The sequence below is a fragment of the Sander vitreus genome, chromosome 11 (assembly GCF_031162955.1).
Source record: "Sander vitreus isolate 19-12246 chromosome 11, sanVit1, whole genome shotgun sequence".
NCBI lineage: Eukaryota > Metazoa > Chordata > Actinopteri > Perciformes > Percidae > Sander > Sander vitreus.
Genome location: NC_135865.1, coordinates 14,044,948 through 14,069,281, shown reverse-complemented (window position 1 = coordinate 14,069,281; position 24,334 = coordinate 14,044,948). Strand labels below are relative to the sequence as shown.

General features: G+C 39.9%; 2 protein-coding genes across 8 annotated transcripts in view; one reads left to right on the top strand and one right to left on the bottom strand.

The window, feature by feature from the left end:
* The first annotated feature begins 424 nt into the window (after positions 1–424).
* Positions 425–18,381, top strand: prpf40a (PRP40 pre-mRNA processing factor 40 homolog A). 2 transcript variants are annotated; one of them, XM_078261762.1, is made up of 27 exons: positions 425–493; positions 2,104–2,184; positions 2,349–2,492; positions 4,315–4,398; positions 5,027–5,045; positions 5,138–5,157; positions 6,393–6,434; positions 6,594–6,704; positions 7,800–7,920; positions 8,008–8,032; positions 8,269–8,484; positions 9,668–9,773; positions 11,059–11,123; positions 11,222–11,386; positions 12,300–12,408; positions 12,623–12,773; positions 12,948–13,081; positions 13,315–13,429; positions 13,801–13,892; positions 14,032–14,148; positions 14,459–14,596; positions 14,693–14,788; positions 14,881–14,967; positions 15,121–15,211; positions 15,306–15,367; positions 15,556–15,711; positions 17,758–18,381. In XM_078261762.1, exons 1-27 carry the CDS (start codon positions 491–493, stop codon positions 17,845–17,847), a joined length of 2,640 nt encoding a protein of 879 aa, XP_078117888.1. In that variant the 5' UTR covers positions 425–490; the 3' UTR covers positions 17,848–18,381. The 2 variants fall into 2 exon arrangements, with proteins under 2 accessions (XP_078117888.1, XP_078117889.1); XM_078261763.1 differs by lacking the exon at positions 2,104–2,184 and having other exon boundaries at positions 439–493.
* Positions 18,382–18,678: 297 nt separating this feature from the next.
* Positions 18,679–24,334, bottom strand: part of fmnl2a (formin-like 2a) — a 50,318-nt gene continuing 44,662 nt past the window's right edge. Inside the window, exons 25-27 of one of the 6 annotated variants that reach the window (XM_078261758.1) lie at positions 24,137–24,257; positions 21,108–21,207; positions 20,581–20,671 (exon numbers count right to left, since the gene is read on the bottom strand). In XM_078261758.1, coding sequence (XP_078117884.1) covers position 20,671; positions 21,108–21,207; positions 24,137–24,257 — 222 coding nt within the window. In that variant the 3' untranslated portion in view covers positions 20,581–20,670. Of the gene's footprint in view, positions 20,672–20,710; positions 21,208–22,668; positions 22,789–24,136; positions 24,258–24,334 lie in introns of those variants that run through there. The other 5 variants (XM_078261759.1, XM_078261761.1, XM_078261760.1 and 2 more) reach the window with 5 other exon arrangements.

The following is a 24,334-nucleotide window of genomic DNA, read 5'->3' as shown; positions in this document are numbered from 1 at the left end:
GCGACCCGACCCCGGATAAGCGGATGAAGATGGATGGATGGATGGATATATGTTAACTTATTTTATTAGCAGCATTTTCTTTTGCATTTGATGTTATTGGTGCTTAATTACTTTGTAATTTGTTCGTCTTCTTTTTTTTCCAGCACAGATTAAATTATTTCAAAAGAAAAACAATAAAGGTTCACAGTAAGTGGACCGTCCACTTACTGGCTTTTCGCATCTCACGGTCTTCCCTCGGCAGAAGGAGTTTGATAATTTCTTGTAGAATCAGTTGTGGCATATTTTTTTAGCCGATTGTGTTTCCATACAGTTACAGGATAATAACATAATCACCCTGTCTGTTATTGCGCATTTCTGCACATTACTACCGCAGAATGACGCTACAGAATCTTTACCTTTGACCTCTCCGCATGCGGAGGGAGTTGAGCCAATCGTTTTGCTCGTTGTTGAGAGGTGCTGTAGTTTCTCGGAGGCATACTCTCTCGTCAACATGGTGAGTACAACCATTTAAAAGAATAGATCATTACTGGAAAGTAAAAGCCGAACTGTGGAAAGTGTACGCGTACTTATTTGACGTTTTGGTTAATGACTGGCTCCTTTTCTGCATGATGCTTTAATAATGTTACACGTTCTATAACACTAGTATGTCGTGTTAGCGCTGAGCTAAGATAGCGGCACACACATATCGTCATGGTTCCGACTATGTCCTGGAACTGAAGTTTATTATAAAATTAAGGTAGAGACCACTAACCTGCAGTTAGCTTCGGTTAGATATAACATTAGTACATGCGTCTCACGGTATTTATAAACTTAAACCAAAGGCTGATAGAAGGCCTGTTCAGCTAGCTGAATAGTTAGTTAGTTAGCTAGCTAACTAAACTCTCACGTTAGCTCATACGTAAACCATTATTCTGCACCAGGGTTTAGACCGAGTGTGTAGTCATTCATTACGAACAGCATTTCACACGGTAGAAGTTACTTAGCAAATAATCATTACTCTACATTTTATACTCTACAAAATTACATTTTTTTTTAAATTAATTTATTTTTATAATCTGTGTGTTTTTAGTGATAATTAAAGTCAGGTAAAATGGACGAAGACAAACTAAAGTAAACTGTTAGAGAGCCTGTCAGCCACAGCGAACACTAGCGTTAAGGTAACGTTAGTAAGGTTCAGTTAGCGCTTAACGTTAGCTACATATAACGTTAACTTAATATCCCTGAAGTCCCTTAAATCTAAATTAATAGAGTCATCAGTAGTGCTGAACGATGCAGAGTTACTACATATTTTGGCATACCTTTATGATCATGAATGAGCTTGGCGGCTGTAATAGTCATTATATTGTCGCTTCACCTTACAGAAAAATAATATATTGAAAATCTGACGTTTTTCCTTGTGTGGACTGTTGAAAAGACATGCCTTTGACATTCAGATATGTCCTGTTGCAGCTTTATAGTTAAAAAATGGTTGACAAGAGACCTTTTGCAATAGCAGGTGCTTAGAAGCTGCCAAAAAAGATGGAGAAAATTAAGAGAGGAGACGCATGACCGGGATTGCACTCTCAAATCTGACTCTGCTCTTACGAATCCCTGCGCTCAGAAATGTTGCCTTGCAGACTTTTTTTTTTATTGTAATACACTTCCATATAGGCCTAGGTGCACCAAGCTAAAAACGAATGCAGGTTAATACAACAGCCCTGCAATAAATCATCATGAAGCTTATAAAGTTGAGTTTTTGTTGAAATCGTTTTATAGAGGTGTTGACTTTTTGGATGCTATAGTTTGTGGTGCTGTTGTTCTGCCTTTTTACTGAAATGCACTTCTTATATTTTGTCCACTCTTCCTTTTTATGAATACTGCAATTATTTAAACTAATAGTAATGAGATTTAGGTTGTGCATGTCATGATACAACTTTATTTTTGATCTTAACTATAGTATTAACTGTATGAATTGTAGCCCAAAAATCTAAACATTCTAAATATTAAGGACATATTTGGAGAAACAGCAATGGTGGCTTTATTGAATTAAGCACGCTGCTAATTACGCGTTACACCACAGGCTGTTGTTCACTAATTCTGTGTGGTGTTTCTTATTCATCACAGTCTTCATCGGACGCTAATAATGGCCCGAGCCAAGCGCCCCCTTATCCAGGTGTACCGCCCTCAGGGATACCTCCCCCATTTGTAAGTCAGTGACAGATATGTTTACGATAATTAGCTTTTCACTTCTTGTTGTCAGTCGTCATACAGGGTTGAACTGAGAGTGGTAAATATTGAAGTCTTCTTCATTGATGTTTAATCTAATCTAATGCATCTTTTCTCTTTTCTCTCTCTATTAATTTGTCTAGATGGGACCACCAGGAATACCGCCTCATTTCCCTCCAATCGGAATGCCCCCTATGGGGCAGCGACCGCCCAGCATGACTCCAATGCCCCCTGGTATAATTCCCCCTGGTATAATGCCACCAATGGGGGCACCACCAATGGGACAGGTGAGCCTTGTAGGAAGCTTGTAGGTTTCTCTATTTTGTTGTATTTGTTAGTTCTAAGGGCTAAGTGGCCGGTGTGTCTTCTGCTTCTCTCATGCCAGTATTCATCCTGCTCTGAATCTTAAGTCAAACAAGGACTTACCACTTCACACATCCCAACACAGATGAATGAAAATGATAGGGGGCAGGTGTTATTGATTTAATAAAGAAGAAGACACTTGGAGATGCTCTAGAGTGCACAGTCCACCGTGTTTTAGGTTAATGTTTTTCAAACTACTGTACGAAGAAATACGTTTTTGTACATAACTGCTCTGCTACTGAAAAGTGTCTTAGCGACTCTGCTGTTAATCATGTGTAGCCTTAAGGTGCTTACACACCAACCAGACGGCCGACCGTTGGCAGAAAAGCCAGTCGGACTGATCAGTCGGGTCCCCGAGGTCCAAAAAAAATGCCTCAAAACACACTGAGGCGACGCCGACTTGAGCATATGCTCTGCGCGTGCAGGAAACGTAATACGTCTCCATAGCAGCAGGCAGCGCTTCTCTGTATTGTTTCCCAGAAAATGAAAACTGGCAGCTGATTGGACGAATGTGTCACGTGGGTCTTTTTTCTCCGGAAATTCACAGCCAGACTGTCATGGCGGCTTGTTCAGAATACGATCTCATATTGTACTAAAATAGTTCACCGAAACGTGTTTCTGAAAACATTTTAAGCGAGAAATAGGCCATGCAGTTGCTGAATCGGTCTTCATTTCAGATCAACAAAGGTCGGTTTAAAAGATTTTCTTCAGATTTTGAGAGGCTCATCCGCTCGCCATTTCCGGGTGAGTCCCGACTGCCCTGTCTCCGACTGAACATGTCAGGTCGGCCCAAATGAAGGCCGACGGACGACGGCACGGGACACACTGAACAGACTTGAGTCACCGACCTCGCCAGGCGGTCCGACGGCCGATAATCGGCTCTGTGTGCTTACAGCATTGAGAAGTGACCCTTAGAAAATATTAGACAGTTAAAGGAAACTCATGTCATTACTACTTGGGTTTTTATTTAATGGATAACTTTGTATTTACCAAAGTAATGGCTGAGATATTAGAAAGTGGCAACATCACTAAAAATGATCAGACTGGGCATGACACATGAACGGTCAGACAAACAAACCTCCAGGTTAGTCAAATTTATTTGGATAAAACCAAAAGCAAATGCTAAACAACATCCATCACAGACCAACTTCCTGACTTAACTTTGACCTACTGTAGGTCGATATAAACAAAAATAAAACCTTAGTTGTAAGAAACGTTAATTTTAACTTCCTTGTTTTGTTTAGCATTTTTTTTTTTAAATCAGTTGAAAGAAGATAGAATGCTCATAGTCCTTTTTAAAGAGATGCCACTTAACTGAAGATGCTTGTGCATCATTTAGACCTCTACCATTGGGTGATTGTATACAGCTAAAGTAGGCACTCTCTCTTTTTTCTTTATTTTATAAAGCAAAAATAGGTCACATTTAGCAAGCATATGTGTACCTGTCATTCTTATAAATAGGTGTGGTATTGGGGGTTGTTTGATCAAGGTGCCAGCAACACAAGTCTAAAAAGGTGGTGAGGGGATGTAGTTTGGTGTATTTCTGCTTCACAGATCTCAAGCTGTGGCATCACACCATTAAATAAACACAGCTGACTCAGTTTCGGTCTCACCTTCTTTCCCCGGGTGCACGCAGCCTTCCACACAGACACGAACACCCTTTCTCACACTCTGTCTTAATACATCTCCCTGCACTGGGTGGTATGGAAATGCCAGATGAATATTTTATGATGCTTCTTTTATTAGATGCCAGGCATGATGCCACCTATGATGCCAGGGATGATGATGCCCCCTCGCATGCCAGCTGCGGCTGTACAACCAACGGGACCGGTAACTCTTCTCACTACCTTTACCACTATCAGTGCTCTGCTTCACACTTATTACAAATACACTGCAGTCTGTGAAATGCTAAGGGAATCATTTGCACTGCCAAGTAACACTGTTGGATGTGAATTGATGTCATTCCATTAAAAAAAAAAGAAGAATATTTTTCACCACACAATAAACTGAAACAGCTGAGAAACCTCATTAAAAACAGTTGGTGATTACAACTAAAGTAAGCACCTGTGTGCAATATGTCCCTTATTGTCACTTCTTTGTGTTGGCTTTGGTTCAGCTGTGAATCCCTGTAAACGTAATGAAACACATGAGCCCTTCACTGTTGATCTTCTGTTAATTTTTCTTTTATACTGAGGGGTAAGCAAGTTATGCAAATAAGCAGTCTGATATATTTATTGTCACAACATCCATGCTGCTTCGGAGATCATAAGACCTCTTCATCATTCACAAGTATATTTTTGCATCTTGAGGGTGTGGAGTTTCAAATTAATTAGGAAAGATTTGTCAGTCACTGTGTGTTGTGAATGATGAGTCTGTATTCCCGGCTGATTTCATCATTCAGTGTAAACTTTCAGTTTTGGGAAAAATATTCACAAATAAAATTGTCTTTTTTCCGCAGCCTGGCGTTGACTCGACAGGTAAGATCATGTTACTTACAGATCATATTCTTGCATATTTTGTATTCTTTAGAAGTACAGCGTCTGACTGATTTGTGTTTTTATTCTCACAGCTGCTGCACCTGGTACTGCTGTAAGTGTATACTTTTTCTTTATATGCAGTATAGGGCTGCACGATATTTTGTTTCGTCTACATCGCGATGTGCGCATGCGCGATAGTCACATCGCAGGACGTTGCGATATTGACGCTACAACTTCTTTGCTGCTTGATAAAAAAAGTAAACTTTCACCGTTCTCCTTTTCCATGATTGTTACCGGCCGACCCTTCCCCTTTAAGACAGGTGGTCATGTGACGTAACGTTAGTCCGACGGGGTGGGGTTGTTATGGGAAGTGAGGCTCTCCCGTGTGTAGAAAAGTACCGTAAACGGCAGCTGCCGCTGACACAGTGATGCACATGCTTTTCCATGGGTAGTGAAGCTACAGTAGTCAGTGTTTTATGTTCGCTGCAAAGACAAACTAAATCACCTGATTAATGCAACGTAATCACGACATATCCCGGCCATTTTTCAGCAGAAAGCTGCTACCAGCCAGGCTAAAGCTAACATAGTTAGCCTAAAGAAACAAGGCGTCTGTCCCAACTAACGTTATGGTTCGGAGCTGCAACACTAATCTACAACAGCAGTCTGTTTCTGATTTAACGTAATTTACACTGATTTTAAGTGCTCTTGGATACGCAGTTTGTTGCAAGAGTGTGACATGCAGGCTCTGCATGCACAGCAAACCAACAGTCACGATTAATTTGAATCAATTTATCAAACAACCAAAGCAGGCCCCGCTAGTCGACCACAACCTGACATTTAGAGGAAGCAACATGCATGCATTATTAATATCATTCACTTTAGCCTGGATTGATATTATATGAACACAATGGTGTCATGTCAGTCAACCAGTGTATTTCTTCCTAATTTCCATTTCCAAAATCACTTCAGAAGAGTAATCACAGCGCTTACTTGCTTTGGTTTTTGTAAAGCATTAAAGTTCAACAAAGACTGGTTCACATAAGAAAATTTCCTTTTTTATTTTCTTTGTAGATGCACTCCCCTACAAATCACCCCAGTAGTTGAGAATGATTTAGTATTTCTAAATAGGGCTATTTATGTAAAAATTAGTCTTTTTTTCATATCGCAATATATATCGCAGGGAAAAAAATATCTCAATGTAAGTTTTTTCCAATATCGTGCAGGCCTAATGCAGTAATTGCATGTTTACCATTTCGACAATTTAGAGTTCTCATCATTCGCTCCAGACGTTTGTCTTCTTAATAACTGCAGTCTACCAACATTTCATTTGTTCCTTTGTCCCTGCAGGGTACCACAAATGGATCTCCACAGGAGGAACAGCCAAAGAAGGTTTGTGCACATTTGAAAATAGAAAGATGGATGTGAAAGACTTAACAATATTATCTAGGAGCTGTAAAAGCATATTAAATGGATCCAATTTTAAGTGGTTCCCTTTTTTTAACACACAAACAGCTGATTAATGTTTTTTTTTTTTTTTTTTTGCCTCAGAAGTCCCTGTGGACAGAACACAAATCACTGGATGGGAAGACCTATTTTTACAATACAGAGACCAAGCAATCCACATGGGAGAAACCAGATGATCTCAAATCTCCTGCAGAGGTGCAAACCTTTATCACTTACATACCACGTTTAAAGGGAACCTATTATGCTTTTCCGTAATATCTGTCATATTTATAATGTTACAATGTCAGATTTTCATGTTAAACGTGGCCAGAGCTTCAAATAATGAGATAAACGTATTTCAGAGACATCCCCTTGAGCAAAAACCTCAGTTTTCAATTCAGATGTTCTGAACACTCCGCTTTCAACATTTTTTTTCTACTCTGGGCTCGGTGTCACATAACACCGAGCCGGGTTTCTATGATTGGTCCAGGCAGGCTATTGCAGTTTTTTTAAGGCTACTGCTGTGTTTACTTTGGACTAGTTACATGCTAAGTCAGGGAAAGCTGTAATCTTGGCTACCATTGTTGTTAATTTTTCCCTAATTTCGGGTCACATTATTTCTGAAACATATCCGTTTAGGCAGGAAGTTATTTGGTTCAGAAGCTTTTATCTGCGATTTTGCTGAAACATGTCCGGTTGTGTGGTATTTGTTTTCGAAGACTTTATTGGTGATTTTTCATGGTACAAAGTCCTGCTATATACGCCGTTGCAGTCCGTCTCAGGTTCTACGGAGTGCAACGACAGCGGAGATTCCAGAGACTGGCGGACATGCAGAAAAGCGCTGACCAATCAGAGCAGACTAGGCTTTATCGGGAGGGGGGGCTTAAAGAGACAGGCGCTCTTGCAGAGCGTCACAGACTGAGGGTGAATACAGGTGCTGCAGCCATGGGCAGTATGAGAAAAATAGTGTTTTTTTGAACATTAAAGCATGTAAACATGTTCTAGTAGAATCACAAAATACAAGAATCTGAAAACGGTATATAATAGGTCTCCTTTAACATCTACTTGTAAAGTTCCCCCAGGTAACGTTTGTATACTCACTTACATAGTCACATACTTTTTACACAGATAATTCATAGCATAACGTATACAATGTTTTTATTTTAGTTTTTATCAGGGGCTGTGCACATTAATCAAAATTAATTAAATTGTAAATTTACTAGAATATATTCATATGGTCCTAATCTCACACTAGTCATCTTTGTGCATTGTATCACAACTGAAATATTTTCCCTTTTTTTCTCATTTTAGCAAATGCTGTCTAAATGCCCTTGGAAGGAGTACAAGTCAGACACAGGGAAGCCTTATTATTACAACTCTCAGACGAAGGAGTCCAGATGGACCAAACCCAAAGAGCTAGAGGATCTGGAAGGTAAAGAGCTGCTCTCTGATGATGTCAAACACATGCTTTGAAATGAAAACAAGTACCCTGACAGCTATCTCCTTTTGTCTATTCCAGCTATGATCAAAGCAGAGGAGAATGGGTAAGAGCTTCCTGTTTACCTTTGGTTACTCTTTACTGCTGCATTATGTATTATGAGCAACAAATAAAGTGCTTGTTGAACATGATTTCTCCCTCCTTGATCAAAAACCTTTTTATTTTATTAATATGCCAGTTTTTCATTTTCATGTAGTGACCCTTTATGTTCCAGTCAGCTACATTGTCCTGGTATTCTTCTAATCATGTGTAGTGGTTTTAACCGTCATGGCCTGATTTCAGAACGGCAGAGGCAATGGCTCCTGGCATCACAGCAGCTCCTACCGTGCAAGCAGACAATACAGCCACTATGGCAACCATGATTGAGGTGGAAACTGCAACAGCAGTCTCAGAGGAACACCTGTCTCAGGCGGCCATGCATCACACAGCTGAGGTCAAGACTGCAGATGCACCTGTGGCTTCCTCAGAGAGCTCAGTCGCCACAGAGGCCACAGCCAGGTAAACAGTTATGTCTGATACAGAGACGGATACTGTCTCCAGTACTCAGACATGCACCATATACATCAAGCCAAAACCATTATTAGTCATAATAGCACTTGGTTTATGTACACTGCACCCTTTAAGCTTAATGGATTAATGGACAAGGTCTATTTTTGTGTCTCGCATCACCCAATGTAATAAATGCTCAATGTCTTAAGGCGCTGACACACCAACCCGATTATCGGCTGTCGGACAGTCTGGCGAGGTCGGTGGCTCGAGTCTGTTCGGTGTGTTCCGTGCCGCCGTCAGTCGGAGGAGCCGTTGGCATCCATTTTGGCCGATTTGACTTGTTGAATCGGCCAGTGGGCAGTCAGACTCAATGACCAATCTGATTGGTGGAGTGCTAGTCCTTGACTAGCGAATCAGTGCTTCTTCCACAAGAAGAAGCCCGAGAGCTGACAACGCCAGTATCTTCTTATTACTAGCCATCGTTTATTTATTTATTTATTTTTTCAAACTTTATTTATTATTTTGAAAAATTGTTTACAGATATTCAGTCATCACAGTATGTAATCAAATCAAATAATACAGAAATATGTACAAATAATATAATATGAAAGTAATAATCTAAACAGAGAGAAATAAAAGATACAAAGGTACAAAAGAGACAGACTTTCAAACTTCGTTAATATAGACAGCAGGAGCACTTAAACAAAGAAATGTGAGTAGACATCAGATATTAAGATAGCGTTCTTATTGGATACCAACTTAAGAGACTCAAAGTACATGTCAAATTCAACCTGGAATAGTCTGAAGCACGGTGTTGATTGGAAAATTACCTAATAAAATAGAGATTTACAATATTACATAACTTTCTATCTTTACATTCAAAATAGGTAATAATGTTTCCCTTCATGTGTGATTGTATGTTTTGTTTTAGATACCATATAATCTTCAAAGCTTTATTACTAGCCATCATATGTTCTTCCGTTCAGCGAGTAATGACAACAACGATAACGTACACTCAAGTCGGTGTCACATTGGTGTGTTCCGAGGCACTTTTTTGAGAGACGGGAGCCGACTGATCAGTCCGACTGCCTTTTCTGCCGACGGTCGGCCGTTGGATTGGTGTGTCAGAGCCTTTAAATGCTCCATGCAAACACAGCTAAGTGAATGTATTAACATCTTCCTTTGCCCCCAGTATTGAAGTTACAAAAGAAGAACGGCCAGAAATTCAGAAGAAAACTTACAAATGGAACACGAAAGAGGAGGCCAAGCAGGCTTTCAAAGAGCTGCTGAAGGAGAAGGTGAGTCAGGCTGTCAAATGGAGTTAACATGGCCACACACAGGAGGATGTAGAGGATGTGTTGTCTATCTGTATCTGCCTGTAGTGCATATTCACGTTACTTGACATTTAGCAGGTCAAATACAAAAAAATTCTGTGTGCTCTTCTGGACATTTACATTAGTAACCATAATGTGCCTTTACTGTAGCTGTGACCAGCACCATGAATACTTCAGACTTAATTTTGCATGTGCCATCACTGCTACAAAGACTGTAGAGCTGACTGCCATCACTTGGAGTGGAGCTCAGTTTGCAATGCAAAATATCATAAAGGTGGCTGTAGTTTGACATTGATTGTTGATTGTGAACTTGTTGTTCTAAATTGTAGCAAAAAAAATGGAGCAAATGTTTAGTTCTTAAAGTGCTGTCTGTTCAATACATTTTCTGTTGATAAAATTCAGTTGGTTAATAACAATCGTGATACAGCCATGTTAAGCCTATCAATAATTAGTGCTTTACAGTAAGTTTCATTTTGTTATTAAATGAGGCGGCTTCTTTCATCAAACAATTTGGGCTTTGATGATTGAGTTGTACACCATTAACCATAGGTCTATTTTACTGATGTGTTTACCAGCACATCCTTTGCATTGTGACCTGGATCTAATCATTGTCCCTCTTCATGAGCCCCTGGAAGGTCTTAGCTCAATTGTTAAGCTTCACCTCCTGTTGCTGTTGATGTTGTTGTGTTGCAAGGCAGTCTAGCACCCCCACCTTGAATGCTGCTATATTTAGGCTATTTTTAATGCTGTGCACAAAGCTCTCCTCTGAGATTGCTTGCCATTTCCTGCAATATCTTAATGGCTCTGTCTTTATGATTAGCTTTATTGGATCAAAGTCACAGGACTGGCTGGGATTAAGACGGTGAGAGAAAATGACATGCATCAGTGAGTTAGAATAACTGTGACAATTTACAAGACAGAGGCACGTGGTGGAATCAGTTCATAATGGATAAAGGAGTCACTCCTTGAGAGGCAAGTGGCAAAATGGCGCTTATATAAGTCCTCCGTGGCACTTCTTTAAATTATTGCCTCTCCACACCTCTTAACCAGGCATCTATTAGTAATTAAGAAAATGTGTTGACTTCTAGGAGACAAAGCAGCACAGCTCGTTGTTCCTCTGCCTGTCTTGCATGCTTTTTCTAATAAAGGGTATCTGTTTTTTTGAATATGTTGGAAATTTCACGTCAATTTAACTTGTCAGTCAGAGTACAGGCCATCATTACTTTGAATTGTATTCTCTGTATTTCAGGGTGTGTCATCAAACTCCTCTTGGGAACAGGCTATGAAAATGATTATCAATGATCCTCGCTACAGGTACACTATTCTCCTGGGATTAGTTTATCCTATGTACAATAGGAGGTGATAACAATGTCCATCTGACCTCAAATTCTCACTTTCCCTTGTCAACAAAGCGCACTTCCCAAACTGAGTGAGAAGAAACAGGCGTTCAATGCCTACAAAGTCCAAACCGAGAAGGAAGAAAAAGAAGAGGCCAGAATTAAATACAAGGAGTCCAAAGAAACCTTTCAGAGGTTCTTGGAGAACCACGAGAAGATGACATCTACCACCAGATACAAGTAAGTGCTGCAGTGATCTCACAAAGTATTTTTTCTGTATTGATTCATGGTTCCCTGAATTGTCAATATAGTTATGCAGATGGGTTCAGTGAAAGGTCACCTATGGCTTGTGCACGCCATCATGAAGTTACAGCACTGTTGGCTTCCTCTTAAACTGCTTTGACCCATTAGCTCTTGTCACACTGTTGACATAATGTTGCTTGGTCACAATTTAGTGAATGAGCGGATGTAAGGAACATTGTGATTTGTTGGTTCAGATGTTAAGACTTCTTAGATTTCGATATAATACACATCCTTGATGTTCTGTTTATTATCCCCTTTCTCACCATTTTCAATGAATTTCACACATATGACTGCAACAGAAATAGCAATTTATTCGCTAAATGTGTACTAATTCAGTTCGGGTTTTGTTTTTCACCTATTAACATGTAGTAAGGAGTTACGCATTAGAAGTTATACCAACAACATTTATAATATTTCAGTTTTGGTCCTTGGTCTTGCGAGAGGTCCAGTCCACCATCTTTGGTCTGGCATTTGTGTAAAAGTCATCGTGACGGACAGAAGGGACTGAACCACTGGTGACCTTGACAACGAGCCAGTTCCAGGGTTTTTCTGGCACTGGGGTTGTATAATCTAGTATGGCACCCAACAGGCAGTTGGATGTGTGTGTCTGTCTCTCTGTGTCCTTATTTCACTACAGTCAACCACTGCTCCTGACTTGTAAAGCTGTACTTTACAAAAAGTAGGAAAAAAAATAAATAAATATATATATATATATAATGAAACTCTTCACGCATCTGCTCGCTTGCACTAAGCGTTAATGTGTTAGAGATGAATTTGGCCTGTGAAATGCTGCCCTCATGTGGGTTATTGTATGAAAATATAAACGTGTGTGTGTGTTTTTGCCTTCCAGGAAAGCAGAACAGATGTTTAATGAGCTTGAGGTGTGGAGCTGTGTACCAGAGAGAGACCGGCTGGAGATCTATGAAGATGTATTGTTCTACCTTGCTAAGAAAGAGAAGGTAAGGCTTTGTTCTACAGTTGAGCAAAAACTCCCTCAGAGTTTGTCTGTGAAGAGATTTTCTGTCTGCATGTTTATCATAATGATGTACAATCATTCAACTTTTAGTCTTTATCTGCCAGTATCCTAAATTATGTTGTTTTAAGATTGGGGGGGGCTTTGTGAACACTGGCACAATTACCATCCTGGTTTCCTCCTCTACAAAATGTTTCCAGGAGCAAGCCAAGCAGCTAAGAAAGAGGAACTGGGAAGCTCTGAAGAACATTTTGGACAACATGGCCAACGTCACATACCGCACCACCTGGTCAGAGGCCCAGCAGTACCTGCTGGACAACCCTACCTTTGCAGAGGATGAGGAGCTGCAGAGTATGAGAGCAGACATTAATGTCTTTATTTACCTACTTTAGTTTGAAACTGATGGTAGAAGCGAGAAGACAAAGTTTCTACCTCACTCTATTTAAAATAACCATAGGTTCACTAGGTTCTGTGTGTAAGCCATTCTCAGTTCTCCCTGTTGATAGTGTTGTTCCCTGCTGACAGATATGGACAAAGAGGATGCCCTCATTTGTTTTGAGGAGCATATCCGGGCTCTGGAGAAGGAGGAAGAGGAGGAGAAACAGAAGACTCTTCTCAGGGAGAGAAGACGACAACGCAAGAACAGAGAGGCCTTCCAGGTAAGAGGGCCAAAACAAGCACACCTCAAAAAGACTTACAAACTGGAAGTCACCGTGCCAGGGATAGAAATGCTGGCTTGATGTCCTAAATGACATGTTCATTTTGTGTATTTTCTGTTTCTGGTGAAAAGGTTACAAATAAACTAAATCCAAGTCACAGAAGGGACTAACTCTATTTGTATAACCATTGGATATTAGATGCTGTGCTGAAATCATATTGTGTTTTCTCTCAGAAATTCCTGGATGAGCTCCACGATCATGGTCAGCTTCACTCCATGTCTGCCTGGATGGAGATGTACCCGACCCTGAGCTCCGACATCCGCTTTGCCAACATGCTGGGCCAGCCGGGTAGGACAGCAGGCCACAGCACACGTGGCTTCACACGTCCACGTGTACTGAATGCTCTGAAACACGTGGATATGATAGGCAGACAACAGCACATGACATGAACACAGAAATAAAGCATACACAGCTCAGTATTTGATTACTGTATGAACCACAACACTATACATCAGTGTACTCATGCATACGTTGTTGCTTTTTTTTATTTTTTTTGTTTTTATATATTTTATCATTTAACAAAACATTCAGCACACAGATTTCTGTATTATGTTTTCTCTTAATTGTTGTGGTCCTCTGTTGGACCCTGTTAGTTTAAAGTTTTTTGCAGCATAAAACACATGGTCTACATCGTTTGACTTATCCTGTCTATTCTGCAGGTTCCACTCCCCTAGATCTGTTCAAATTCTATGTTGAAGACTTGAAGGCCCGCTACCATGATGAAAAGAGGATCATTAAAGATATTCTTAAGGTAAGATCGTTGTACCTCCGGTGAAAATCTCATTTATATCTGGCATAGTGTCATAGGACAAACTGTTGACTTCAAATCTGCGATTTTATTATTTTATGTCATACAACTTGTAAATCTTCGGCTTCCCTTGTGCTGCCAGGACAAAGGCTTTCTGGTGGAAGTCAACACTAGCTTTGATGACTTTGGATCAGTGATCAGCTCAGACAAGAGAGCCACCACACTGGATGCAGGAAACATAAAGCTGGCATTCAACAGTGTAAGACTCCGTTCCTACATATACTTTTCTTCACTGTCTTTTCTCCCATCTTACATAGTTCTTAAGAAGAACACAGATGCTGGTAACAAGTGTATTGCCAGGAGATCATTTTGTGTAACTTAGCTTAAGGTTTAAGTATTTTAAATTGTAGTTATTATAGTTAATTAATAGTTATATTATTGACTCTTGAGCAAGGTTAATTTGTGTCTTTGTATTTTAGGCTTTAAAAGAACTTTTTGTTGCTTATGTTCATATTTTCATTGATTTATATTTATTAGGTTAACCCATTTTGCAACCTCTTACTGTGTAGTTACTGGAGAAGGCAGAAGCCCGAGAGAGAGAGCGAGAGAAGGAGGAGGCCAGGAAGATGAAAAGGAAAGAAGCAGCCTTTAAAAACATGCTGAAGCAGGCCACACCACCCCTGGAGCCAGAGACTACATGGGAGGGGGTACGCCTTTCTATACAATACGCAGTAGCTTGTCTTTTCTGTTTTGATTGTACTAAGTATCATGTCATTTTACTTTGTGTTTTGTGATGATTTCAGATCAGAGAGAGATTCTTAAAAGAATCTGCCTTTGAAGACGTGACTCTGGAGTCAGAGAGGAAACGGATATTCAAAGACTTCATGCATGTCTTAGAGGTAAGTCTGTCAGGACAGTGGAAATGGGCTAAATTCATCACTCTTGATGACAGAGGTGATGTCGTTAAACATGGTATGTCATTTTTTAACAGCATGAGTGCCAACATCACCACTCCAAGACTAAGAAGCACTCGAAGAAGTCTAAGAAGCACCACAGGAAACGATCCCGCTCTCGATCGGTTAGTAGTCCAGAGCGTTGTGCTTAGACAAGGCAATGAGCTGCAGGCAAACAATTTAGCCGTTAATAATCTACAAGAATACCTTTGCCTTTACCTCAATACTCCCATTTTATGCCTGGTTAATCTCTGAGTTACTCCACTCTGTTTTGACAGGGCTCAGAGTCTGAGGACGAGGAATACCACAAGAAGAAAAAGAGGTCACAGTCCAAATCTCCTTCCGAACGCTCGTCAAGTGGAGAATCTGGTGAGTGGCTTTCAAATCTTAGATCTATTTATCATTGTATATAGAAGAAGGGCAGCACTATTGACATTTATTGATATTTTCTGCCTGTAACCAGAGAGAAGCTATAAAAAATCCAAGAAGCACAAGAAGAAGGGCAAGAAGAGACGGCATAAGTCTGTGAGTATACAGAAAGACCCCCAAATACAGTACCAGTCAGACATTTGGGCACGCCTTCCCATTCAAGTGAATGAGAAAGCGTGTCCAAACCTTTGACTGGTACTGTACATTTATTATATGTTTGTATATATAATCTGAATGTGCATGTTGTGTTGGTATGTGCACTGATGGTGAAATATGACAACCAGGCATCGCCAGACTCCGACACTGAGAAGAAAGGAAGAGAGCGTGATGGAAAGCGTGAAAAGGACTTAGAGAAAGATAAAGAGAACGACAAGTCTCGGGGGAAATCTCGCTCAGACTCCAAACAGAAGTCTCCTAAAAGAAAAGCGGCAAAAGAGGAGGTTGGTTTTCAATATTCCATTTTTTTTTTAGTTCCATCTAACTGGTTTTTGTGGGTTACTGAAGGTTACCTGGATGTTGAAGTTGACGTAGATTTATTTGGTGAATTTACGATTTAAAAGTCCTATGACATGCTGCTCTTTGGATGCTTTTATATAGGCCTTAGTGGTCCCCTAATACTGTATCTGAAGTCTCTTTTATATAGGCCTTAGTGGTCCCCTAATACTGTATCTGAAGTCTCTTTTATATAGGCCTTAGTGGTCCCCCTAATACTGTATCTGAAGTCTCTTTTATATAGGCCTTAGTGGTCCCCTAATACTGTATCTGAAGTCTCTTTTATATAGGCCTTAGTGGTCCCCTAATACTGTATCTGAAGTCTCTTTTTATATAGGCCTTAGTGGTCCCCTAATACTGTATCTGAAGTCTCTTTTATATAGACCTTAGTGGTCCCCTAATACTGTATCTGAAGTCTTTTATATAGCCCTTAGTGGTCCCCTAATACTGTATCTGAAGTCTCTTTTTATATAGGCCTTAGTGGTCCCCTAATACTGTATCTGAAGTCTCTTTTATATAGGCCTTAGTGGTCCCCTAATACTGTATCTGAAGTCTCTTTTATATAGGCCTTAGTGGTCCCCTAATACTGTATCTGAAGTCTCTTTTATATAGGCCTTAGTGGTCCCCTAATACTGTATCTGAAGTCTCTTTTATATAGGCCTTAGTGGTCCCCTAATACTGTATCTGAAGTCTCTTTTTATATAGGCCTTAGTGGTCCCCTAATACTGTATCTGAAGTCTCTTTTATATAGGCCTTAGTGGTCCCCTAATACTGTATCTGAAGTCTTTTTATATAGCCCTTAGTGGTCCCCTAATACTGTATCTGAAGTCTCTTTATATATAGGCCTTAGTGGTCCCCTAATACTGTATCTGAAGTCTTTTTTATATAGGCCTTAGTGGTCCCCTAATACTGTATCTGAAGTCTTTTATATAGCCCTTAGTGGTCCCCTAATACTGTATCTGAAGTCTCTTTTTATATAGGCCTTAGTGGTCCCCTAATACTGTATCTGAAGTCTCTTTTATATAGGCCTTAGTGGTCCCCTAATACTGTGGAGGGTGGGGGTGTGGCCTTGACCAACTGCCATGCTTCACTCCTTTGCAAGACATGATGTCTCTCTGCTTTCTCATGGGCGGGCCAAATTCTCTGGGAGAGAAAGGGGAGGTAACCTTGCTCCTTATAAAGTGAAATTGTCATGCCATGGGACCTTTTAAGTAGCTTTATGTCATTTTTAGGGTTCGGTATCATTTGGGTTTTTTCCAATACCGGTGCTAAATATATATAATATATTTATAATATATATATATAATATAAAAAAGTAGCACAAAACGACAGTTGGCAACTTTAAAGAACGGCTTGTTTATTGCTAAGGCCATAAGGTCAAAATTAAATGATTGATTAATAATGTAATAACTTATAACAATGACTTATTTTACCAGTAAATTGCTGGTAAATGACAAAAACAAGCACCAGATGGGAAATGGGTATTTTACAATAACTTAAAATGCACCACAAGGCTGGCGAGTTTCAAGTAAACGCACCGTCTGTGTTGGGCAGCTGCAGTCAGACTGTTACGTCCCGGTGTTGGAATCCTGTACAGGGAAATACAGTCACACTTTACACCGCTTAACATAAGCTGTCAGCATTTTAACCATTGTATTTAATCCAGCTACTAGCTAACGGTAACATAGCGTCCCGTGCAGCGATGCTTCTGAAACTAAAAAAGGAGAGTCTGGCACCGAAATTTTCAATCTTATTCCGTCTCGTTACTACCGTTTACGTCGGAACCACCCTAGTCATTTTAGAGTTTCTTTGTTACATACCAAGAGTTACTAAAATCATTTGATGTGGCTGTTTTATTAGTCATTGTGGGAGGTAACCAGTATCATTTACAGGTTGTGTTGTGAAAACTCAGTGACTCACTTTCATACACCAGTCAAGTTTCATTGGTCATTGTTAATATATTACTGAGTCTTTGTTTTGTGTCTTATGGTCAGGGCGGCTGGGATACATCAGGCAGTGAGCTGAGTGAGGGAGAGCTGGAGAAAAGGAGAAGAACTTTACTGGAACAGCTGGATGCACCTTGATGTTCACTTCTGCTGCCCTTTTCTTGTATTTGTACACTTCTACAAACATGCATTCCCCTCCGTGCTCATCTGACTGTACTGGGCATACCACCCTGGACGGACTGTGTGAGACAACACCGTTCTCTGGTAGTTATGGGAATGTGCGACACTGAGCTTACATACTTATTTGGAAACTGATCAGCTAATCAACCTTTAAATTTCAGGTGGTCTTTTTGTTGCCTTTTGTTAGTATTTTTTAGTTGACTGTAGTTGTACATGTTTTCCATTGCCAATAATTTTTATATTCAATTAAAAGTATGTCTTTTTAGTCACACTGATTGTCTTTCACCTGGAAAAGTAGCGCAAGAAGAAAACATTTCTGGACAACATATTTCATTATCTCTGGACACGTTCTGAGATAATGAAACTATTTTTGATTTGGTCCAATTGAACTGCAGATGTAGTCTTGAGGAATGATCCAAATAAGTTTTAACTGGCGCATCTGTTAAAATTGATATACTGTAGTGAAATGTAATAAAATACTGTTTCAATGGATTATGTCTGTAATTTGATACTTTAGGAGATCAGTAAGGTTTTACTCATTTGTGTAATTTCTTACATTTGAGATTAGATTCAGTTCAATAATTAAAGTATGAAATGTCAAAATTACACTCTGCCAGTTTATTAGGTACACTTATCTTACACTAATGCAGGCTAATACAACAGTCCTGTGGTAAAAAGCTTGTAGTCAGTGGAGTTATTGCCCAAGTATCATAGTCATGCATTGGTAGCTCTGTCAATTCTTAACCATTATGCCTGTTTCGTGAAGAGAAGAAAAAGAAATCCAAGATAAACTGTTTTATATTCAATGTAAATAGTTTATTTTAACCATATTCGTTGAAAATCTCATATCAACTAATTCAGAAAAAAAGCTTGTTATTTTGTAATAAGCACAAACTGCCTAAAATACATTTCTGGTGGAAGTAAAAAAAAAATAATAAAAAAATGCCAGTATTATCCAGTTACAGAAATGTCATAATGACAGAAGTTGATGGATTAGGAGATGAATGTGCTTTAGTGGAGAGAATGACAGGAGGGTGCATCACTAAGCCACAAATTCAGCTAGTCACAGGTCAACTAATAGAAATTAGTTTTATTAGATACAATGTCTATGATTAGGAGTTATACATATGTTCAAATGTACCAACACTTGCAAATCAGGTCATGTTTTTGTAGCTGGCTTTGATGCACCTGTGACACACCCACAAGTTAGTGATCTGCATCACCGTGAGACTATTAGGATTTAACGCTACTGTAGATTCTGGCTGCATTTGGCTTAATTAAATATACAAAAAATGAAAAACAAACTATAAGTTAAAATAACATTCAAGTTGTATAACACAAGGCAATGAAAACTTTTGTTTAAACAATATGTACAATATTAACCATCTGGTAATGTGAAATAAGTAAAAAAAAAAAAAAAAAGCATGGTTTGTTGCAAAATATCTGTACATTTAGGAAACTTTTGTTTTGCCAGGTTTCTGATGACCATGGACACATTAAATGAAAACATGAGCTTAAAGGAATCCTTTCAGTGGTTAAATACTATACATTAAAATTACAATAAAGTGAGTAGATGCAGTAGCCTGGACTGTAACTAATCTGTGAAAAATAAGTTGACAGATGAAATGCAAAGTTATATCCAGTTAGGTTCAGTATCTTTCATGCAGTTTCTACATTTGGTAGAAAATGTGTTTTATGTTTTACAGGCTCATTCACTTGTAATTTGTTCCCAGACACCAGACAAACTGCTGTGCTGCTACAGAAATGCAACATTTTAAATGGACGGTCGAGTTTTATGTGAGCAGGCGGCCTACTTCTACAGATTATGGGCTACAATGTCCGGCTTGATCCATTAACTGAAGTAACACATTATGAGAGAGAAGTCACCATGAAGAGAGGCCTGGTATATACTGTACAATTCACATTAGCCCAGTCTTGTTTTGAAATGGTTTTGTCTTTTCCGTTCATTCTTCATCATCCTTAAAACTTACTTTAGTACAAATATAGATATTTAATTACTTTTCTGATCACTTTCTTCATGCCTGAACGTCAGCCCTTTTAGTCAAAGTTGAAAAACCTCAGATGCAAAAAAGTGCAAGTTGAGCACGTTTGTATAGCAAGAGGAATGAAAAAGAGCACCGGAATGTACCGAGATACTACAGACTGTCAAACTCAACACTACAAGATGTAATACTTGTAACAGCTAAAGGGAACGTGTCCCATACATTCTACGTTATGTTTCCAAGGAAGCATCTCTTCACGTGGCCCTTAAGGCCACCGCAAGTCCAGTTTTACACATCTTAAAATTAAAGCCAGGTCAAATTGTATTGCTTGAAGTGGGGAATATTACAAACAGTCATCAGACAAACAGAAGACATGCGTGACATTAGCCCACAAAAATAAGTTCAGGCACTTGGGTTCTGAATCAACCTTTCAGACACTTTAAATGCAGTCCCATACAGCTCCCAGTCATTCATAGTGAAAAGCTGCTACTATACCACAGACATGGAATAACGTGTATTCTTATGTAATATATATACATACACATCTCTATGGTTGCTATGCTTGTCTTTCACTTATCATCCTTCACTCTGCATCGAACCTCCTGTCTCTCCCTTTCTTACACATCCTTGCCATCTTCAACCCCCAACAGCACATGCACCGCTCCCTCGTCACATCATCACTTCACCATTGTTCACCGGCCGCAGGTTCTGATCATCAAAGCGTCTCCTGACACTCCTCCGCACAGCGTCTGCTCGCCTGTAAGGCTGATTCCTCAAATCTGAAGAGGCAAGAGAGGGTTGGGGGGGGGGTGAATAAAAGAGCTGTCAGTCATCTTGTTGAGGTGTTTTGACGAGCCCACATGCTCAGAGTGCTGGCAGCCTGTCTTTTCAAAGCAGCATGAGTTCTACACAGAAAAAAAGCCTGGCGGGTCAGCCGTCTCTTGGTATTACTGACTGAGACAGGCCACAGGGTTTTGACTTGAGTAGAAAAGCTTCCATGCATCTTGTGAAACCAAGATGCACTTTCCACATAAAAAAGCGTGACTAAACTACTGAAAAGAGTAGCTTTTTTTTATCGTTAGACATTCACGTGTACTGTTATGAAGGAGATACTGTATGATGAAGAGAGAACAGAGGGAGAGATAGGTCTATACTGAGTGGACCCTAAGTGAGAAGACAGTGAAACAGGAAGGGAGGTAATAAAGAGATGCTTGCCAGGTTTGGGACACATCCACCACTACAGGTGTGCTACTGGAGGACTTCCTTACCCTCGAGTAGACATTGGGAAATTTATTAATATTATTCTTCTTTAGGGCTAGATGAAGAGAAGACAAAATGGAGGTTAAAAATGGAGAAGCAGGAGGCTGACCAGAGCATGTCAGCCCGAACATATTCACACTGGCTTTGCTAAGAGAGCACTGCGCGAGCAAAGCAAAGTGGCAGCAGGCTGCATGGAGAAAAAGGCCAGAGGAGGGTCAGGGCATGAGAGGGGACAGAGCTGGAGGATGGAGTGGAAGATCAAAGCTTCTGTAGTTGTTTTTTTTCATTTTTTTTCTGTGTTATAAACTCAGTCTGCTTTGCGGAGTGGCTACCAGCAGGACGGAAAAAAGAGCTTCTAAGTTGTAAACTTCCAATACAGTGCAAATGTGAACTGAAATAAACAAACGTGGTTCCAGGACAGAGCAGGGTTGTTACATTCAACAGCATGTTGACCAAAACACCAACCAAAGCATGCGTGCAGCCAGAGAAACAACTAATGATTGAATTACCCAAAAACAGGTGTAAACTCAGTGAAATACCCTGGCTGCATGTTAGTAGCACACAATTAGAATACAACTGCAAAGACAGACTGCTGCAATGTTAAGGGATTATTCTTATGTTGACGTCATGCAGGATATTAGTGAGCCTGCCACACCACAGAGAGTCATTTGACAGCTAGGTGACCTGTCAGCAGGCGACAGGAGCAGGCACAGCAAATGGGCTGACTGGGAGAGCAGGGACGCATTGTGGGAAAGCGTTAGTGATGAAGCAATCAGCATACAAGAAGCTGTATCAGCAGCTGTAATGATATGTGATAACGAACACACAAACATTCATTTTTCATTAAGACATTGGTTGAAACACACAGAAGCAAATTATAATGCCACAGGCACTTACACAACCATGTCAGTCATACCTGCCATGTAGATGATGACTGAAGCTTCACTACATTCAATTAAATAATTAAATTAAAATCCAATGATAAACCCTAAGGTATTCGATGCACGAGTCAGTCATCTGTCACCACTAGATGGCAGCACGCAGCTTAACTTTTCTGCTCCAGTACTTGATGAGAAGAAGTACACTCTTCACCAATTTTAATCTCCTGTCAGTGCACATAAGAGTATGATCTTGGAGATCTGTGATCCTCTGTGACATTATGGTATGCCATGGTTCATTAAATAAGAGTGATAAATGAGGGTGTCACACTTCATGCAGGTGGGCAGAGAAAACCGTTACACCAACACCAAGTCATGCTCAGGAGGGAGAAAACGTGAACACACACACACACACACACACACACACACACACACACACACACACACACAAAAACACACAAACGCACGCTCTCAGGCGTGTGTGCAAAAACCATGAGGTGGGGCAATGTGCACACGCACGGGTCCGAAAGTGTGAGGGTTGAGTGTGGTGGTTAAAAAAGGGAGAAGAGTGTGAAGTGGCATGCAAGGGTGGAGGAGAGAGAGAGACATAAAGAAGATAATGTGTTTGTTCCAGCAACCTTAGAGCAGAGAGACAGTTCTACAAGCTTAGTAATGGTACTCGTCATTGAGGGCGGGCTCGCAGAAGAACCGAGAGCCTCGCTTGGCTGTGCGGGCGGTAAAGGGCACTGTCTTCAGCACTGCATTGAGAACAAGGACAACAGCCAGGACAAGACAAGACAAACACAGTATAAGAAAAGCAGACTCCTACAGGGGTTTAGCACTGGTTAGCGCTAAGCAAATATCCAACAACACTATCAGGAGGGGCCAGGGCAAAAGACTGTTTAAGAGTGAATTCTAGCCGTTAATAATCTACTATAGCGCCTGACAAAAACATTGATTTCCGGTTAGAAACAGCAAAGTTATATTGTTATAGAAATCTGAATGGAAATTGTCAGAGATCTTAAACACTAGAAGCACATTTACAGTATTCCTGTGGCTAGTGGTGGAAAAAAATATTTAGAACTTTTACTACAAGTAAAAGTAGCAATACCTCAGTGTAAAGTAAAATTAGTCAAAAGTACATAAGTATTGACAACAAAATGTATTGAGGGAAAGCCCTAATTATGCAGAACAGTTGTATATAATCATATATTATATTATTGTATGGTTAATACTAATGCATTATCTATGTAAGTAGCATTTCACTGTTGTAGCTGGAGATGATTGTAACTACTTTAAAAACAACCCAAATAGTATAAAATATATAACAATGCACTGTATTAACTTATCATTTTGTATGGAAATCATATTTTTCAAAGTAAATTGTAACTAGGTTTATATCGGCCAATATTCTCTTACTACAGATAGATATCAGTGTGAATGTTGGCTGAGTACAGACATATTTTTCAGCTGTAAAATGTACCACTCACAGTAGTTAACAAAAACAAATTCAAGGGATCACTATCAAGACTGTTTGTATGTTATGTGTTTATGGGCCATAGTAACTATCGAGGTCAAACATATGTATGTAGTGGAGTAGAAGTACAATATTGCACATGACCTGTAGTTTATATTATTATTATTTGCCTATTAATGTAAAACTGCACTTAAGTACAGCACTTACAGTAAGTAAATTCCACCACTGCCGATTGAAAGTTTAATCGCCCTTCAATAAACAGATGTATTTATTCCCCTATTTCTAGGAGCTAGTCACAGCCTGGCCCCGTCTACGTACAGATGGTGTTACAAAGCAATGACAAAGCAGATAAGATAAGCAATGATAATCACATTTGATCTGAATGTCACTGGATTAGCTGGACAGTCAGTTCATGTTTGTACTCATTAGGGTATACCTTTAGTTCTCAAACATCTGACAGCTTCATTTTGAAAGAGCCAAAGTCATTGTGTTAGTTGGTTTAGATTCCCTTTGTTAATGACTGAATAGCATCGAAGACGACCTTCATGCAGAGCGCCCTGTACTGTGTGTGTGTATATATATATATGTGTGTGTTTCGAGAGACTGCAGCCAGGCCCAGGTGACGTTACCCGTGATGATGTCCTCAATCGCTCCATCTTTGCCTTCGTAGACGTGGCGACTGTCTTTCACCTGTTTCCTCCTGAGCTCCTGGATCAGCTCTTGCTGCTGCCGTTTGCTCTTATGAGGAGACTGAGCGCACACACACACACACACACACACACACACACACACACTTTAACATTTATCAAGTCTTACTCTCAGTCATG

Coding starts and splice junctions, on each gene's coding strand:
- prpf40a (XM_078261762.1), top strand. Junction 12,774..12,947: donor AGAGGATGAGGAGCTGCAGA/GTATGAGAGCAG, acceptor CCCTGCTGACAG/ATATGGACAAAGAGGATGCC. Junction 14,597..14,692: donor CAGAGACTACATGGGAGGGG/GTACGCCTTTCT, acceptor TGATGATTTCAG/ATCAGAGAGAGATTCTTAAA.